General features: G+C 35.4%; 1 protein-coding gene across 2 annotated transcripts in view; it reads left to right on the top strand.

Moving 5' to 3' along the window:
• The first annotated feature begins 3534 nt into the window (after positions 1-3534).
• Positions 3535-21252, top strand: part of LOC110037105 (RHOMBOID-like protein 10, chloroplastic) — a 23247-nt gene continuing 5529 nt past the window's right edge. The window contains exons 1-6 of one of the 2 annotated variants that reach the window (XM_020741685.1): positions 3535-3774; positions 14301-14557; positions 20351-20405; positions 20489-20569; positions 20838-20934; positions 21027-21094. In XM_020741685.1, coding sequence (XP_020597344.1) covers positions 3619-3774; positions 14301-14557; positions 20351-20405; positions 20489-20569; positions 20838-20934; positions 21027-21094 — 714 coding nt within the window. In that variant the 5' untranslated portion in view covers positions 3535-3618. The remainder of the gene's footprint in view (positions 3775-14300; positions 14558-20350; positions 20406-20488; positions 20570-20837; positions 20935-21026; positions 21095-21252) is intronic. The other variant, XM_020741686.1, reaches the window with a different exon arrangement.

The following is a 21252-nucleotide window of genomic DNA, read 5'->3' on the forward strand; positions in this document are numbered from 1 at the left end:
AATTCAAAGGAAATTTAAGACATTTGGTGGAGAGGATTTGAGAAAAGTGTTTATCTTTGTGACTACATTTGGTTTCAATTTAGATTTTTTGTTTGTGTGCATGATTTCTACTTTTAAGCTTAAGTGTGCTTGTGTTTTCTCCATGGATTCTGAGCAGTTTGCTTTATCTTTTCCTTAAAATGATAAGTGATTAAGTATTGAAAGGAAGTTGTGTGAAGTATTAGACTTCAATGTTGGAGGAAGTTGTGTTGATTTGAAACCTTGTATTTCATTTACTTATTATTGATTTGGCCAATTGATTTGGCCAAATAAGATATTAATACCTGTTGTGAGAACATGTAAGATCCAAGATGGTATTGTCTCAGTCGACAAAAAGTAAGAATCACATTTGATTTCATGGATTAAAATGAGTTCATGAGATTGAGTGCAAACAAATAAGAAAATAAACTTTCATGGGTGTAGAATTAGAGGACTTTAGAATGACAGACTAAAATCCCCAATTAGATTTATAGTTTTAGATTTTGATACGAGAGTTAGCCTTCAGGGGAACAGAAGCTAGTGGAGGGGGAAGAGGAAACTCTAGAGTGAGAGCTAGTATCCTCCCTACCTAACCGGTCTTCAAGACTATTCAAACTATAGATTAGCCAATGTTCTTTTTAGCATCTCTAGTAATCTCTAGTAAGGGTAAAGAATATTATTGCTCCTATTTGACACAACATATTTAATATACTTTCACAATAGAAGTTTTATACTTATTACTGATTCGAGATAAGAAAAAAGATATTTTATTTATATTGTCTTCATCTTGCAAGTATTTAGTTAAGTTAATTAGTTGTTTACTTTATTTTCATATATCAAAAATTATAAAAAGAATCGAACTTTCATTCCTATTATAGCATCTTGAGTTTAGGTAAGAATATTTTGCTAAGTAAAATTCTGTTATCTAATTTCTCTTGTTTTATAAAGTCCATATTGCCAGTTTCCTCTGTGGGTTCGATGTTCGAGGATTAATCAAAAAGTCTTATATCACTTGATAACGATACGTATACTTGAATAGTATCTCATATTTAATTATTATTATAATTGCATTCTTCTTTGCTTCATAGTAGAAAATTTACCTAGCTTTTGCTTCAGAACTCAATTTTGGCTTTGTTGCAAATTAGGAATCACTATTAAGGAAATTAAGCATATAATCGTATACATTGCATTTTACATATATATATATATATAATCGGGATCACCTACATTTGGAGAATCGTACAACATATGCAGTTCCCAAAGATATGCAATAATATGGTCACTATTCACTCCATGAACTCCAATCCCTTGGTCTCCATGGTGTATTGGCATAAACCCCTTCATCCTTGGATAAAAGTCAATACTTATGGCAGCTTTCTTCATGAAGATGCAGACAATGGTGGTGTTTTAGAGATTCTTTTGGGCAACTTTCTGCATTATTTCCAATCTCCAACTTTGGCACAAGATACACATGAAGTTAAAACCATTGTTGTTTATTGGGCTCTCCTCACTGTAGTACAAGGAAATTGGCACCATCTCCACATAGAATCTGACTCTCAAATACTGACCTAGATTTTGATGAACTAGACTGAGCCCCCTCGGCCCTTGACACATTTGATCCACAAAATTAAATCCCTTGTTTCTTCCAAACCTACCATACACTCTTACATTCCTAAAGAAGGCAATAGGATTGCTCATTGGCTTGCAAAACAAGAAAATCTTATAGATAAAATTGTAATTAGCAAAATTCCAAGTCTTCTCTTACTTTACTTTTGGTAGGGGATAATTCAGATCTCCCCTACATTAGACTGTTGTAATTTCTTTTCTGGTTAACGAATCTCCCACATAAGCATAACTACATTTCTTTTGTATCTATTGCTACTGTGTTTTTTTGCAAAAAGAAAAAAAAAAAAAACACACACACACACATACATACATACAGACATACATACATCCATCCATACATGCATACATACATGCATACATATGCATATATATATATATATATATATATGCATACCTAAATACATACCTACATACATACATATATAACTACATACATACATATATAACATAGAAGTGCATGGGTTAGGTGTGTGTATGTGTGTGTGTGTGTGTGTGCGTGTGTGTGTAGATAGATATATATAGAGATAGATAGATAGATAGATAGATAGATAGATATATATGTATACATACATACATACGTACATACATGCATGCATGCATGCATGCATACACACATACATACAATCATACATACATATATAACATAAAAGTGAATGGGTTTAGTCACATCTATTTATAAGCATTTGACACTATTTTTATTGCAAATTCTCTTAGTATACGTTAAACATCGTCCCATTTTGCTTTTCATGCTACATTCTCAGTTCATTGGCTTTTATATTTTAATAAATATAGTTATTTATGAATTTGATTTATGAAACTCACTTGATATTTTGCATATCATGTTTCACCTAATCACTCTTCAGTCTGTCTTCACAGGAGCTAACTTCTAGCTTTAAACTTATTTTCTTAATATCTTCTGGATTTGCATTAATTGTTGTATTTCTCTTTTAGATTTGTGTAGTTATCCACTGTCACTTCAATTTTTTTTTAGTTATTTTCTTATTTTTCTTCTGCTGCATTAATTGTTGAATTTTTATTTATGAAATAAAATAAATTTTATTTTTCCTTATTTTATCCACTGCTTGTATACAATTTATTCTGGTGTGAATACAAAATATAGTCAATTCATTTTATTACGTCCTATGTTGTCAGGGTATACTTTCTTTCGGATTCACGGTGTGACACTTATTATGGTAATGTATATTACTTTTTAGTGCCTAAAACTAATTCTATTATTACTTTTATTTTTTTTAACCTTACGTCATAAAAATTGTCTAAATTTATATGTTTTACATTAAAGCTAGAGTTTTCTTAGTTTTTCTAAGAAGATTCAAATAAAGAAATTATTTAGCACATTTATTGAGTATACATCAATGTTATACGGGACCCGGGTTATGTAAAGCCACTAAAATAGGTATGATAATAATGAATATCTATATGTATAAGAAACCACCTCAAATGAGCTAATTTTATATATGATAATGATCTCTAAAAAAATGGGTCAAATCCTATTATAACTACTTTGAGCATTATTCTAACAACTTTTGAATATGATTTGAGATTAGTTCAAATAAAATTTATAGATAATTAGAACAACTAATGTGATGTTTTATGCACTTTATAGTAGAGTGTATAATCTGCAAAAAATATATCTAAAATGTAATTTTTAACTTCAAGAAATCAAAGGAATTTGTATGCTTATTTTAGTTGGTTAAAGTTGGAACTTTACATATATTTAAATATGAAGAAATTTATTAAACTTCATTATTTAAATGTAATTTATGTGTATCTTTTAATTTTTTTGCCTGCAATCAGTTCATTCAATATACAAGAGTAAGGATAAAAGGACATTTACATACATTGCATTGCACACATTCCTTAGATAAAATAAATCATAAATTTTCATTATTATCTTGCGTTATCAGCCGATCGCCACACGGAGGATAGAAAATCGGATTATTTTCCCACCCAGCGATGGCTCTATGCCCAAGGTTTCCGGCTTCAATTCCCGGCGAAGGATTCGACCCCGCGCACCTTATCACCGTCGCTTCTGCACTCCGCCTCGGTCATCTCGTCCGTCTCCGTTGCACGAAACATCTCCACCTTCTACTCCGCTCGTCTCTCTGCCAGGTTCCCCAAAACCTATGTCTTTTTTTCTCCGCCATATATTTCTTCTAGCAGACCTCTATAGCAGTGTCCCGTAGACTTGCCGCACTATAATGGCGATTAATATGAATAGTATGCATCGCAGATGTAAATTGGTTCATTATTATTAGCTTTATGCATGGTAGATTAATGCTCTCTCTCTCTTATACACACGCACACACACACAAAGATATTGAAATTGCCAGTTGTTTGTATTCACAAAAGACTAATGATCTTTAATTGAGTTTTATACGATTAGTTAGTGTTAAAGGATGATTTTTAAATTTTATTCTAATCCTCAACTTCCTTTTGAGGCTTTCCATTTCCATCTTTGCGGGCGTGTTTCTTCGTGCATTTGTCGGCACGAAGTCAAGGAAATACCCAACTTTATAATGAATACACAGATCGAGGTCTTAATTCTGGCATTCTTTTTATGGTTTTTGTAATACATACAGGAAATTTTATGAAGATTTAACGTAATCCATTTTTTCCAGCACTGAACGATGTGTAGAATGGATAAAGAAAATGAAACCCACTTTTGTTCCTACTAATCTTTGCTGGACTTGCAATTTTTAAATTGTAGTTAATACACAAATTTTCTTCCATTTTCTTACGAACTTAATGTTGATTACGTTTGCCTTTAGAAGGACAGGAAGTAAAATTTTATACTTACTTCAGTTATATCCATTTATTCATAGTGTGTGTGGAATGTCCTCATATTCATCAAGCTTCATGCTAGGTTGTTGAAATTAAGTCAGCCTTCTTACCAAAACACTTGATTTTGACTAGTTTTATCAGAATTATCTAGGATAATATCATGAAACACATGTAATCTATTTTAATAGCGCAGTTACTATGGTTGTTGGAGGAGATCATGACAAAAAATCTTAATGTCTAGCTCTTTAGCAACAACGAACTATGACACATGTCCTTTTCTAGGAAAAAAATTACACATCATTTTCCTGACCATAGTTGGGATGTTGTAGCTGGCCTTTGCATGGGCAACTTCATTAATTCTATAATTTTTTTTTCATAAATACCATACTTGGCAAAAGAAAAGTTGATTAGTTTGTTTATTTACAAAATATTAGTGTGCTTTAATTGAGTTTGATGTGATTATTTTTTTATTACTGGTTATCTTTAAGGTTTACTATCATCATCTTCAACAGCCTTTATAAGTTTACCATTATGGCCTTCATCAGGAGACTATTCATACTTGTGGTAGTACACACTTTTAAAGAATATCTGGATTTATAATGGATAGAAAGATCGGCAGGGTCTTTCTTCTTGTATGTTTTCTTTCTTTCTTTCTTTCTTTTTTTTTTTTTATGGGTAGATAGAGTAATTCACAGAGGGAAAATTTGATGGACCTGTCTGAGTTCCTGAACGATGAGTAGGTTGAAATAGAGAATAAGCTAACTTTTGTGCCAAATGAACTTTATAATATTAGCAATTTACTAGGTGAGGTTAACCTATAAAGTTTTGTTGAAGGGCCTTTTCAAAGTGTTCTTTGAGATCTTAAAGAGAGAAAAAAACTTTATATTCATTTTCTTAAATCATGATGCTTTGGATTTCCTTTATAAGGGAAGGGAAAATCATTTTTAGTTTTGCATCAAACATCCGTGTCCTAGTTTAATATGAGGCCATAATAATGATTGTTCAATCCCCGGGCACTTATGTTAGCATTATAATGTATGCCTTCTTGTAACTAGCGGTTTGTGCCTTACAATGAACGAGCTACGTATTCTTTTTTCAGTAAATGACAAATGATTCCTAAGGTGAACTGAAGATATAATGGTACCTTATGATGTAGAGGATTAGAATGATGAAGCTTTGATACCTCACAACAGATCAATATGCATATAAGGAAATTATGATAGATGTTAAATTACTTTTAAAATGACATTTAACTCAAAGAATATAAATTTGTTTTGAATATGAAACAAAGATATGCATATGTTAAGTGGCACTATAGGATAACTACTCCCATAGGTCTAAAATGTAGAATAGTACTTAGTCTATAATAGCGATGCATGATGATTCTATATGGCGTGTTTTTAATAAATTAATATCTACTTATTAATAAAATAAAATGCTTTGTGCTTAAGACCTATCTACTAAATAAAAAAAATTGACTGTAAAAAGTGTTATTTTTTGCTCTTACAAGAAAGAGTTAAGGAAATTGTCTTTTGTGGAGAGGACGATTCATTGTTTATGCTAAAAAAATCCTTTCTTTTTCAAGGCAACAATAATAACATGGAGTTGAGCTATGTTAAGAAGGATTTGATCATTTAATCAATCCCTATACTCTTAAGAGTTTTAGATTTTGAGGTACCAAAAGAAAGAATAAATATAGAATAAAAAGACAATCTAGAATTGTACATTCCAAAATTGGTTATTCTAAGAGAAGGTAAAATATATATGCAATTTTAGATTTCAACAATCACCTAAAACTAGTGAATAATTTTTTTAAGAATTTTAGATTTTAAGGGACTTAAAGAAAGAATAAATATAGAATAAAAAGACGCAATCTAGAATTGCACAATCCAAAATTTGATAATCTAAGAGAAGGTAAAATTTATATGCCAATTTTAGATTATCAATAACCCATAAAAACTAATGAATAATAATAATTTTTTTTTTCAATTTGTTTGTAATTTCTTGATATTTTTAATTATATAGCAGCTTGGTCATGATCTGATCACCTGATTATATTTGTAGAGCATTAATTAGACCACTATCCGATTTCTTCTTTATAAAATTCTTATCCACTTCTATAAATTTGGTGCTTTCATGTAGTATTGGTTTTTGAACAATACCGGGGTTTCATAGATCATTTCCTCTTGATTTTAAGATTAAGGATTATCGTTGGCCATATAAGTTATAGATTCTATGGCTCCAAGCTCAGCTTCAACACTTGATTATGCAAGCACATTTCACTTCTTCATTTTTTTCACATGACACGATTACCTTTAAAAAGGCACAATAATTTGATGCGGATCTTTTATCTACAATATAACCATCATAATCTGCACCTATAAAAGCCCACTCCTCCAAACCAAGCTCTTTAAGTTTTATAAATAAGATTCGTAGTCATGGTGTAGCCTTAAGGTAGTGTGGAATCTTGTGGATTACTTGCACGTGCTTCTCCCAGGATCATGTATTTACTGAGCCACCACACTAACAATATATGCTATATTTGGCTTGTATTGGGATAATTAAACCAGCCTGTTTTGGGATAAGTAAATCAATTTCTCATCTAGTCTTTAACCTCTTCCCCTTTCTATTTTATTTTCATCATTTTCTTTGCCTAACTTTTGATTAGGTTTGATAGGTGTTCCAATTGCTCTACAATCGAGTACTTCTCTCTCTTTTCAAATATCAACAATTATTTTTGTCAAAAAATAAAGATTACTTCGGTTGAACATACTTGTTTGATACTTAAGAAATACTTAAAGACTTTCAAGTTTGTTGACCGTAAAACTATTGGAAAGGCATTTTTTTTTAGAGATTTTTCTTTCAATTGTGTTATTTCTTATCACAATAACATCAACAAAATTCATTGTTAAGACTATGACTTCTTTTGTTGTTGATGCTTTACAATAAGAGTATGCTCCCATTGACCCAATTATACCACTTTATTAGTATATCATCTGTGAATTTCCCAAACCATGCTCTAGGAGATTGGTTCAATCCATACTATATATTTTTAGCACGTGTATTTCCACTAAAATTCTCATTGAACCAAGGAATGAGTTCTGACGTGGTGCGTGGAGGCGACTCCGGATTGGTTCGGTCCAAGTGTGGGAGGGCCGGTCAGCCCTTTCTCTAGGTCTAGGGTTACCGCCCACTCCTAATAGCAACAATGGTATTTTTATCTATTTGTTTCTATTAAATTTAAGTTCTTTGTTGATTATAAATATGTAGTTGTTTATTGTATTATGAATCTTTTGTTCATTTGAGTTTTGTGAGAGTTTGTGTTCCCTTTGGGGTTCTTGGATGGGGTCGAGTTTGTATTCACGGTTTTGGATGATGGCAACTGTATTCCTTCCTTATTGGTGGTGGCATCTTGGGTCTTCTTCCATCATCAATCCTTTGGGTGGTGAGTTTGTTTCCTGATCGACTGCGCGAGTAGGAAATTCTTGTATCGTATATCTTTTTATTTGACAAGTGCGTTTTGTCTTTGTTCTGGTTATTTTTTCTATCTTGGGTTAATTTTTCGGCTGTTTATGCTGAATCTTTTCAAACCCTTATTCTCCAGTATTATTTGGTATCAGAGCCACCATAACCATAGTTCCATCGTAGGGTTACCAAAATCCTCTCAAACTTAAACTCAACAAGCCATAGCCAAATCTTGGCCCAACCCTTATACTCCTTGCTCATACACCTTTTATCATCTCCCAAACCTAAACTCACCAAATCATAGCCAAATCATGATCCAACTCCAGTTCCCCCTAGCTAATTTTCAAATCACCATCCCTAACAAGTTTTTTTTCACCCTATATCAGTTTCATACACTTTTTCACCTCCTAAATATAAATTTTAGTCTGCCACCGTGGAGAAAAGAGCTTGAAATCGAAGGCCCTCTAATCCCGAGAGATTACAGCAGCTTTGTTTCCTTCAACATGACCGACATGACGTCATTACATGTTGAGTCAGAAGTTTTGACAGATGAGATTGAAGCTTCACCAACCCTGATAGATTGACGCAGGATGGGGAAGAGACCCTAGAATGGTTTGGTCTGAGTGGAGGAGGGTCCACCGGCTCTCCCTCTAGGGCTAGGGTTGCGGCCCACTCCTAAAAGTAACATGGGTATTTTGTCTTTTTGTTTGTATTGGGTTGAAGTCCTTTGTTGATTATAAATATATTTATTGTATTACTGATCATTTGTTCATTTTGAGTTTTGGGAATGTCTATGCTCGCTTTGTGGTTCTTGGATGAGAACGAGTCTGTATCCTCAGTGTTGGATAGTGGAAATTGTTTCCCTCCATTTTTAGTGGCGACATCCCGAGCCTCCTTCCTTCATCAATCATTTGGGTGGTGATTTCTATATCCCGATCAGTTGCAAGGGTAGAAAAATTTTGTATCTTGTATTTATTTGATTAGTGCATATTGTTTTTGTTATGGTTGCTTTATTCCCGTCTTAGATTGTTATGGTTGGTTTATTCCCATCTTAGATTGCTTTCTTGATTTTTTTTTGCTGAAACATCTCTAACCCCCCTTCTCAAGCATCTTGTTCGCTTAACACCTCTTCCTTGTCATCATTTTTTATGGTATTTCTATAATACACTAGTTATAAATCAAAGCTAAAGATAACATGATTTGGATAGTTTACATATGTGTTATAGGATCAAATGTTTCTTGATGATCCATACCACAGTTTTGACATTTACATTCCATTACTTTTTACCCTATGGTAAATTGACAGCTCCTTATGTATTATTTCTTTCTACTTCACTCATTTTCCCTCTAATGATATATACTCAATTCTTACCCTTCAGTGCTTCTTGAAGTATTTGTAATAGAGCTTAGGTGATAATGAATATATGTTATATCGATAATTTTTTGAAGGTCACAGAAGGAGATTGGATGTTGGGTTTAGCTTTTGGTTTCTTTCTTGATAGTAATGGGCATATTTATTTCAGGTTTAGTCACATCATAAGTAAGATGGATTTCATGCTCATGAGTGGTCAGTCATTATCAGTAAGAGAAATAATGAATTTAGCATTTGCTTAGGATTCTTGGTTTTGCATTGCTCAATGTCTTGAAATGGGAATGCTTATTTAATATATTTGTAGTGAGAGTTGTGAAATTTAATTTATGCATGTCCTATTTTTGAAGTGGATTAAAATTTAATTGTAAGTGTTTCACTGGCGGATTTCAATTCAATTATAACTTGGATTATATGGGTTTCAATTTTATTTAAGACATGACTACCTATTGTTGAGGAGTTAATTGTTACAATCTTGTGTAGAATAATTTCTTCAAACTTGTGGCCCTCTCTTCTTGAAGATAAGGATTATGAAAAATGGTTCATTTTCAACAATCGTGACATCCATGGAAGTACATCCATGGAAGTGAAAAATATATATAGTTGTTATATGATAGCACTTGTGACCATTATTGGTGGTTATGCATCCATAAACAAATAATTTAAGCATGAATACTCAATAATAATAATAATAATAATAATAAACCGAATACTTCTGATGTAATTTTGCATGATTCATGAAAATGAACTTGAAAATCACACTATATAGTCGTATTACTTCAATATCCTAGCACTTTTTGATGGGATCCTATTTATAAGTATTCCATTATTAGAACAACTCTTTATAAGTAGTTAGAAATACTATGCTCAAGTTATATGCCTCATATGACATTGAATAAATGTATTTTTTTTCACACAAACACCATATTCGATTGATCGGTATTAATACCAGAGAATCCATGGATGATCATTTATTAAAAAAAGAAGAAAGATTTTGATCAAAGTAGTCTCTTGTATCGCCCGATTTACCCTTTTTCTTAAAAACTAGAATTGTGTATTTTATTTCATGAAAGATGGGAAAATTTGATTAATTTTAGATTTTTCTTAACCAAAGACACGCACACAATTTTAGATTTTTCTTAACCAATCCAATGTTAGGAGAATGGTGTCAAAATATAAATTTTTCTTAACCAATCCAATATTAAGAAAAGATGCATGTGGTTTTGATGAAGAAAATCAGCAGAAAGCCTTAGACTTGGAGAAATGGGGGGAGGATCAATCAGTGGAAGGAATATCAGAGAAAATATCATGATATTTTATTATAACAACTTGTCAAATTGTGAATTTTGGGCTCTATTTATAAAAATAGCTCTTTTTGTAAAACGGTAAAATTACCCTGAAACCCAGAAGTTTTTGATACCAATCCGAATGGCAAATAAACATGATATTGATACAAATTGGTCTCAATATTGATAGCTAAATCGAAACTTCTTGCAACATCTTAAACTCTGGTATTGTTGTGAAAAAAGAACTTAATAATATGGGTGTAAGAAGACTGCTTGAAGTATTTACTCATTTTTTGCCGTGGTTTGATTGGTCATTTTTTTAGCCATTTTCAATCTATTTGCATTTTATCACATTCTCACTGGTTTGTATTTGACTACAGGCAATGGCAGCCAATATCTTTTTTCAATTTTGTTAATTTACAATTCTTCAAAATAATTCTCGATGTCACGTCTTGGAAATAAAGGTTGTCCATGAAGTTTTTTCATGCAATAATAGCTAATTCTACCACCTAACAAATGAATATCCTTAGTTTGATCTTTAGTTCAATTCTTAAACTTTGGTTTGAGAGTTTGTTGATGCACCTAAATTCTGTAGGTAACACTTTGGGTGCTTAAAATATTTTTTAACAAGAAAGCATTTTTACAAATTCATTAAATGTGATAGTCATTTATCATGTCTTAGGTTTTAATGTTACCAGGCTTGAGTTTGGCCTTTAGGACTTGTTTTGGATGTATTTGACTTCTAGAACTTGCTTGTCCTAATTTGATCAAGTTGCATCCAATTTGCCTGGAGCCTTTTTAGTGCTCAAGTGTGTGTAATAGTCAATGATAATAAAAAACTGTAAAATAGTTAAACTGTAGTGATGGAGGTTAATAAACAAGTGCTAGTTATGTTAGAAGCCTTGGCTAGAGATGGTGAGGTGGTAGAGGTAAACTATAATGGCTGATTGATGGTTAATAAATATTGCAATTGCTATATTTTATAAAGTAAATCCTTTCAATCTGAGTAGTGAAAATTAGTGGAAATGAATTGGAGGTGCAAAGACTGGATGGAGTTTGTGTAATTTTGAAGAATGTCGGGGAAGAAGTATTACCATCTTGTGGTAGAAGTGGGTTTTTGTATTTTCAATGGTATTTTAATGGAATGGTGCTGTCAGAGATCAAAGTAGTGTATTGAAAATAACTTTATGTGTGACACATCAAGATTAGTAATCCAATAGTGTCATATTTAGTGGCAACAAATCAATACTCGCTTTGATTGCTAAGCCCTAAAGTTTTCTTATGTTAGTGTTGGAGCATTGATGGCTTTGAAGTGTTTTCTGGTGATTTTTTGATGTCAACAGTGACCCTAATGGTAGTGGAACCTTGATACCGAGCAAAGAACATAAAATTTAGTGGGCGGTTATGGATAGTTAACAATGTGGTTGCAATCAAAGGATATGAACACAAGGAAGGTGGCGAAGGAGGTCCTCTTCTTTCAAATTTTGTTGTTCCAAATTTCCTGAAGAGAAATTGAGCTTGACATCAGGTTTTAAGAATAGACTTGAGCATAAGAAAAATGATCCTCACTAAAGATTCATTGGATGAAAGGTCCTATGAAGTTGAAGGATTTTATGCTCAAGACGAGCCTTGAAATAATCAGAGAACTTATGCACACAAATATAGCAAGAGTAGTTTGGAGGATTGTTTTCTAAATCAATATTTTGTTAATATCCATATAACAGAACCATAATCCTCTATTCCATCGAGACTTTACCCATAGACAACCTAATACTATAAGCTATTGTAGTATCTATTTGTTGGGGTTTTTGAAAGATTGAAGCCAATGCGAATAATTTAGATTAATTTAAATAGTCACAAAAAAATTATATTTTAATTAGAGTGATATTAATTGGCTCAATGGAACATTTAAAATGGGGGACTGCATGCTCATTGAGAACCCATTAATATTGTAGGAACTTCTTGAGAACAGTCTAATATAATTTGCTTTTGAAGAAAGCTTTATGATGATATGTTGATGGTCGATGAAGCCAATTGTGTAATCAACTAGCAACTACAAAGTGAGAGTAGGCTTGCCCTGAAAAGATAAAGACTGTTTATGTTAACTTTCTGACTTATGATGAAAGAGAGTTGGAGAATTGTTGAATGTGGAGGGGGAAAACATCTGTAGCATTTAGAACCTAAAAAATTTTTGCAAAAGATGTGAAGGTTGAGGGGATCTAGGCTCAAATACTAGGAAGAAGGTAGCGGAGTATTCTCAGAAACATCAGGGGTCGACCTTCAAAGGCATGGGCAAAATCATCATAGGAGTAGGGATATGAAGAGGATCTGTGTCTGAAAGTGTACGAGATCTTCTAATAGAGATTAAATGTGGAGACCACACATAACCACAGACATTAGAGGAAGCAAAAATCTACCACTGATGAAATAGAATAGGAAGACCCATTGAGGGTTGCCCCAGTAGCGCAACGTTAATCAAAGGAGCGAGAGAGGAAATGAGTGGATGAGACGACGATGCTATGAGATGGCATTGGCATGAATCTTGCAGGAACCCCTAATTTGTGTCTCACAGATGGGAGCCCCAGCAATGTACCCAATCTTTGTGAGAGCATCTAGCGGTCGACGCTGTGCTACCCACTAGCCATATGCGACAATCACATGTTTACCCAGCTCGAATGAATCCATGCTAACCCCTAGATTTGGACGAAGCTGCGGTGAATGGATGAAGCTGCGGTGAATGGACGAAGCTGCTTGAGTTGGTGCAAGCGGCAACAAGCAGCACATGCAGACAAAGATAGATGAAGCCGCAGCTATGCTGAGGATGTATTGGCAGAAACAAAAGGATTGCATGAAATAAATTTAATTCTGCTGGAGGCGGTGGTGTAGGTTTGGTACATTCAAAAGCTGTGATATCTCAAATGAAAGCATAATTTAATTCAAGCAGCAAGGAATGATGTACCCCCAAGGGAGGCTGATGTGTTCATTTTGAGGGCAATTGGTTGATTCTAGCGGTCATTCTCTCACATAGATTAGTAATTAATCTTTGAACAAATATGTAGAACTGAAGGCATAGGTGATATTGATAAACAATGATAGAAACAAAAGTGACACAGTCAAGATGAATGGTTAATGACATGCTCGAGATTTATGAATCCTAATGTGAACTTGAAGATTCAAATAATAGCTTTTTGTCTCTGGTTTTATATAGCTTGGTTATGGAAGCATGTGTTATTTAGTATTTAATAATTGATGGTGAAGGTTGCATGTATCTTTGGTTTTGGTATATATATATACAAACATGTAAAGCTGATCTATGAAGCTTTTGTCGTGTTTGTGGAAACACATTCAGCCTTTAATGCATATATGCATGCTTAGCAAGAATCATGGAGTTTGCTTTTCCTTTGCATCCTTAGTTTTCTAGGAATTTTACTCCGGTTAATATTAATAAGCATTTGTGGTCTTCATTGCTTAAAGGATCCTGGGGCTTTTCAGAAGACCTTTTAGGGGAGAGAGGGACGTTGCAACAGTGAACTATTAGTGCAAACATCTTGAAAACTAATTTACATATCTTTCTTTAGTTTTGATATCCTGAGTCAGACATAGCTGACAAGAAAGCTGTATTATTTATTTTGACTGCCATTTTTTTTACGTTATTGATTCGCTCTGTTTTAAACTCGAACGAGTTTCATATATTCATATATTTTTGTACTTATTCATTTTCTTTCTGCATACAGGATTATAATCATTTAACTGAGCTGCACAAAATTAAGGACAGTTGGTGCCGGAGACCACACATATTCAACCATTATTATCTTCTTGAAGCATTGTATGATACATTTTCATCATCGTGTTCATCTTGCTTTTCATTCTTTAGTGGGAGTGAATCTGGTAAAAGATATGTTGATACGCACAAGTTTCAGCTTAAAGCCTCCACAGGAAGTCCTTTCAACAAAAGATTATGGACCAATATTCTTCTTGCTTTCAACATTCTGTAAGCTCTTGCCCTCAACATTTTTGTAGTTTCTCTCCTAGCAATTTTATTAATTAAATTCTTAGGAGTGGTAAGTTGGCTCTAGCATATTTTGAAGTTTTAGATTTGAGTCAGGCAAAAAACCTCTTTGCAAATGCGGGATTTGTTGCACATGCCTTAAAATATTGTTGACATTTGAAATTTCTTTTTTTGTTTTTTATTTTGATATTGTTGTGATAGTTTACTTACGCGGGAACTGACTTAATAGGGAGTCTCGATAAATATCCCGCACTTCTTTCGTCGGTCCAGACCTAGGAGGGTCGATCAGCTCTTCCACCGTGTGTTGGCGGCCCTTTCCATAAGAGGATCCAATCCTAGTTATTTTAGGTTTATGTATATGTGCTTCTTTTGACTTACGTTTTTAGTTTTTGATCTGTTTTATGTCGGGACAGCTGTTAGCATCTCCAATTCTCTCTCTTCAAGCTGTGTCCAAAGGCGAGAAAGTGCTCTGTTGTAACTGATCCTGAGGTGGTGTTTTCTACCATTCCCTGCTTCTCAGAGCATTCGCTCCACTGTCGCCATCACCGTATCTACTGCAGCCACTTGCAAAACAACCAATTTGTTGTTTCCTGTAGCCACCTGCCACCTAACCACCTCTCACATTGCTGCTTGCCAGCCCTTTCCAGCCCTTTCTTTGCTCTCAATGTCCAATAAGATTCCTCCCAGACCCTTCCATTGCCCGACCAACCTCCCCGCTATAGCCATCTCGTCATAACTTATTGCCGCCCACCTTCCAGCCATATATTTTTGCCTTTCGATTATCCAATCCTCCATATTTGCTATTTCTCTTAAAACCGCAACACCAACACCCTCGACCTAAGCCTTAGTTGAGTTTGTGTTGCGCCTTTTGCTATTTTCTAGTTTTGAGTGCCTTTGGTTGTAATTTATATTTGATTTCAGTAATAAAACTTGCATTTCTCTTGTCATTTGGGGTTAACTCTGGTATTATTTAGTATTATAGCTAGCTTAACCCTAGTCCTATCTTAGGTTTACTAGCATCCGCAATACACAAACCTATCTCCCACCCGCTCTTCTCACCCCAAAAATTTCATTCCCCACCCTACACACCCCTCCACCTATCCACACTTAAACCATTCCGCCGGGAAGCCAATTGTCAGAGCTTGATCAGGACTATACCATGGGCGACATATTGTGGATTGTCTGCAGCTCGAGACCATTGAGGAAAGGAGCATGGGCGAGGTCACCGTCGATCGCAATGTTGAGATCCGCAGAGGTGCAAGAACATTTGAGCCCTTTTTGTAGGACCAGTTGCATGGCGCTATTAATTTTTTCAAGTTCGACTCGATCTGCGGATATCACTAGATCATAATGAGACTTGGAGATGAGTGGAAGATGTCTTGCAAGAATAGAGATGGGTTGTAAGAGTGGACATTATTGCTCTTTCGGTTGTCCAATGTGCCTAGCATGTTCATGAGGCTGACGAATCATGTGTTCTGGGTTGGCATTAGGAAGTTTGTGGTCTTTTACTTGGAATGACGTCCTCGTCTACAACAGGCCGGAGGAATAGCACTTGCAGCATATGGAACTAGTCTTTGAGGTCCTACGAGCGGGAAAACTACTTGCCCACTCGAAGAAGTGCCACTTCATGACGGTACATGTATGCTTTTTGGGTTACATTGTATCAGATGCAAGCATGCAGATGAAACCTATGAAGATAGATGTGATCGTGAGTTGGACACCTCCAGGGTCTTTTACTGAGCTAAGATAGTTTTTGGGTTTGGCATCATTTTATTGGAGATTCATCAGGAGCTTCAATACTATTACAACTCCCCTGAGAGAGCTCCTAAAAGGATAAAAGTTCCCATTGACAAAGGTAGCCCAGTCTAATTTTGACATTCTGAAGGAGAATGTGACACAAGCCTCAATGTTAGCTTTACTGAACTTTTGTTAGTTATTCGAGGTGGAATGTGACAATTGGATATAATCGAGATATAGTTATGGAATAGAAAATGGAGATGCTGGAGCACCACCCGAAACCATTGGGTTTAGTCCTTGAAGTGAAAATGGAGATGCCGACGGTTGTCCAGAAACAAATACAACAAAAACTAACTTTATAACATCACAAAAGCAAATGTATAATACTAGAATAACTAGCAGTGGGTGCACTTCCTTGAGAGGAACTTTCTAGGGTTCAGAGAACCGGTCGGCCCCTCCAACTCCTGGTCCGAACCAGTCTAGAGTTCTCCCAGACAGAGCCTTCCAGGGGTGGGGAAGCTTACTGCATTCCTCGAAGCTTTTGTCTCCTCATGGTATGAAGTCAGGTCGGTCATGTTGAAGGTGGAGGGAATGTTGTAATCTCCTGGGGTTGGATGGTCTTCAGCTATGCTTCTAGAAGCACTTAGATCCTATTGTCGGATGCACTGTCCCCAAAAACATCCTAGAAGAGTTGCTGAATTGCAAGTAACCAACTCTGCATGTCCAACCATCTGTGGGTATCTTGTTTAATTGAACTAGAACTTCATGCCAAGTGTACTCTGCAAAGTCATCCAAAAGTAGCTCAAGGTTGGCTCATCTCTCTTGGAAATGAAGGCAGACTCAACCACTCATAACTGTGGTAGCCCTGGCGGTAAGGTGTTGGTCAGTATATACTGAAACTCTCTCCGTAGTGGTTGCTCTCTGTCTGATATCGACTCTTCTATCTCACTACCCTCTAATATCACTAAAATTGATCCCGTTAGCGACTCTCTGCTAGCAAGATTATTTATAATCTCAGACTCTGTGGAAGATAGGAGACAACATGCTTTTCATCCTTTGTGAATGAGTATGTGTTCTTTAAACCATAATGTTGAGTCATGCGATCGAACTATCATGGTCTCACCAATAGAATGTGACAGGAATCCAAGAGCACAACATCACACTATACTTAATCATTCAGTTGGTGCCCAATCAGAAAATTCCACGAGGCATCTCCGATTAATGCTAACTATAATCTCCTTCTTCAACTGTGTCCGGGAATATGGTTGGGAATGTCTCTGTAGTGAGACTCAACTTATCCACCATCCATGTAGACATCATATTCTTACTATGACCTTCATCGATGATAAGACTGCGCATCTTTTCCTTCACAGTACAACAAATATAAAAGATGTTGTGGCTAAGCCACTGCTACTCTCTCGTAGCTTCAATCTGAAGTACCGGTTGAACCACAAACATCTCACCCTCATTAACTTGAAGTTGGTACTCTTGTATGCTATCACTATCCTCTGTCTCTTGCATGACTGCAACTTTTTCTACTGCTACCTGCTCAGTGAAAGAGACAACTCTAGTAGTTGGGAAACTAGAGGCGATGTCTTCAAAACATTTGAAACACTTGTGAACGTTATGTTGGGTGTAATGATCGTATAGGCTTCTTCCCACTCTAATCAGTGCTATCATCTTTTTGGACTGTTTTCACACCTTTCTTAGGTGTAATTCTGGCTTCTGTCGTGGTGATTGTCTGAATCAAGATAGGGTCCTGATCTGCTTTTATTATTTCTCCATCTCCAGGGCCAAATATGAAAATCACTCAATGCCCAGTGAGATTGCCGCTAAACGACATTGCTGATGGCTGACTTCAAGCTTCCCAAATACCTGACTATATTTTTGTCTGACTCTCTCGTCTCATATTTCAACATGAGTTGCTCAAACTCCTGTGTGAACTCCTCTACTGACAACTACCCTTGATGCAAGTGATGTAGCCTCAAGAACATGTCTTGGCAGTAGTGTGGGGGTATATGCTTCCATTGCATCTCCTTTTTCATCCTCTCCCAAGTAGTAATTTTGTTCCTACCTTCTCTTTGTCTCACTCTCTTTAGTTTCTCTAACCACAAAGAGATACTCTTCTTCAGCTTTATGGCGGTAAACTTCAATCTCCTACCAGATGATGCTTCCTTATACTAAAAAGTCCTCTTAACAATCGGCAACCACTCAATTATGTCATCCATTTTTCATTCGTCCCTCGAAATCCAGTAAGTCTACAATCACTTCTGTCTCTTTCCTCCAAAAGTCACTCTATCCTTTTTCCTCTTCTGATAGTGAATAACATAATGTCGTGGCTACTCGGTGGCTTGGTTAGGGTTTAGGTCTGGGAGGTGAAAGCAGGTGCATGGGGCTGAATTAGGGTGGGGGAAAATTTTCTTTTTTGGGTGGCTGATATGAAATTTCAGCAAGGAATGATTTTGGGTGGAGTTTGGATTAGGTATCGGTGTATTGGATGTAACTAAGGTTAAATTAGCTTTGATACCAAATGATGCCGATGTTTAGCCAAACACCAATATGAAACAAATATTATTGCTAGGTTCGAATAGGAAATTCAATAACATTAGGCATAACTCATAAATTGCAATAAATGCAACCCGAGATGGGTGGACCTAGTTTTTTTGGTGGGGGTTGGGGGTGTTGGTCTGGAAAGTTGCGGAAACTAGAACGGAGGGACAGGAAACAACAATTGTTGTTTCTGGGTAAGGCGGCAGCATGTATGGAGGGTAGACACAAAAGACACGCTATTTTAGGTAGGTGACAACAATTTATGGAGGGGGAAAAACATAGTTGGTACTGTTTTAGGATGGGAAAGCTGGATTGGGAGTCGGTGGGTAGTGGATCTGAGGAAAACAACAGGTAGGCTGCTTTTCTATGAGTGACATAAGGCGGAACGGTGAGGGGAAGGTAACCGGTGTGGGAAAGGGATTGGGGAAGGGATTAGAAGGATAAACACCATCTCGACAACGAGATATAGCCAGAGCACCACTCAGAAACCTTGGATACAACGTCAGTAGGGAAAAAGGAGATGTCGATGCCTGTCCAGTAACAAACACAACAAAGACTTCTAAAACATTACAAAATCAAATATATAATACAGATAACTAAGAGTGAGCCCACTTTCTTGTGCAACACTCTCTAGGGTTAGTAAGGCCGGTCGACCCCTCCCAACTCCTGAACTGAACCGGTCCAGGGTTCCCCCAAACACCCCATGTTAGGAACTTAATTGTAATTTAGCAAAACTAAATTGATACCTTGTAGGGATGTCAAATATTGAGCCGTCACACCAACTCAATTTGAAAACTTTAGGTTCGGGTTGGCTGATTAATTTTTTGGTTGAGTTCCGGTCTAAAATCTCAACATATTTATTTTCTTGGGTTTAGTTCAAGTTGACTAGGAAACCAAAATTTAACCCAAACTGATCTGCCAACCCAAAATTAACCAAAATCTGACTTGGCAACCCAAATTTTGACCCCAAACATGACCAAACTTTACTGAAAATTAACCAGAATTTAATCCAAATAATTGTTCTGATGTTAAATGGTTTATGTGGTCGGCTTTGGGTTAGTTGGGTTAAAGATGGATGTCGTGCTTGGTTTAGACTTTCTAAATTATTTAATATTCAGATTGGGTTCAGATCGAGTAGTTTCAGGTCAGACCGGAACCCAAGCGGTGAACCAACCGACACCCTTAGCCTTCTTCGTTATCGGTAAAGCATGTTCATCCCTACTTTTCTAATCACTGTTATTCTTCTAAACTCCCCTTTTTGGAATGACGCCAGGGTGCGTAATTTAAAATCTTTTTATCTATGAAATTTTCTTTCCATTTTGGTGTAATTGCTTAAATATTAATAGAGAACAAGTATGCTCATCTAAATGCAATTTGAGTAATCTTTCTATGCCTGATTTCCTAGCTCATATCAGCATTTTCACCAATTTTTCTAGTTAAACCTTGTAATTGTAGCATTCAGCTTCTGTATGCAATTTATCTTTGCAGGGTTTACATCGGTCAAATTGCTACACAAGGGAAATTGTTGCTGTGGGGGGCAAAGGTTGGCTATGTTTGAGTGAACCTATCTACAATATGATTTTTTTTTAAAATTTAGTTCACTTTGAACTTTATCGCTATGTGCAGGTCAATACCCTAATTGATAAAGGGCAACTGTGGAGATTGCTCACATCGTCATTTCTGCATGCCAACATTGGACATCTAATGGTTGGCATTTCTTTTAGTGAAATTTACTTGCATTCCACACAAATCCTATGTAGTTACATACTTAAAATCTAAAATTTGATACCTATATTTTTAATACTATGGTGTCATAAATCTATGCATAAATACTTAGGCGTAATAAACCTATGCATAAAATTAAAGAGTTTATAATAGTGCTATTTTTGATGCAATGTTAATGTTATGTATGTAAATATGAAACTTCTGTGTTAGATATGTAAATGCTGTTGACAGAAAAAAACACCACCTGCAGGTTAATTGCTACTCTTTGAACTCGATTGGTCCTACGGTTGAGCAACTTAGTGGACCTAGACGCTTTCTTGCTATTTACCTCATATCTGCAATAGCAAGTAACAACATTTAGATCTGAGACAAGTTTTGTTTTAATAGAAGAAGAGAAAAATGCTTTTAATTCCTGACTCAAATTTTGTTAGGATATTAGGTTCATTGATGAGTTATCATTTGTGTCAATCGCCAGCCGTTGGAGCATCCGGCGCCATATTTGGATTAGTAAGTTTGTTTACAACAATTTTAATCGCAGAAATCTCTTCTGATTATGTAATTTTCCAAAACATGAGCCTGTCTTAATGTTTCAACATTTTCTTATATTAAGTGGTATTATTTATTTTTACAGATCAAATAAATAAATAAATATATATATATATATA

This window comes from Phalaenopsis equestris, unplaced genomic scaffold (assembly GCF_001263595.1).
Source record: "Phalaenopsis equestris unplaced genomic scaffold, ASM126359v1 Scaffold215260, whole genome shotgun sequence".
NCBI lineage: Eukaryota > Viridiplantae > Streptophyta > Magnoliopsida > Asparagales > Orchidaceae > Phalaenopsis > Phalaenopsis equestris.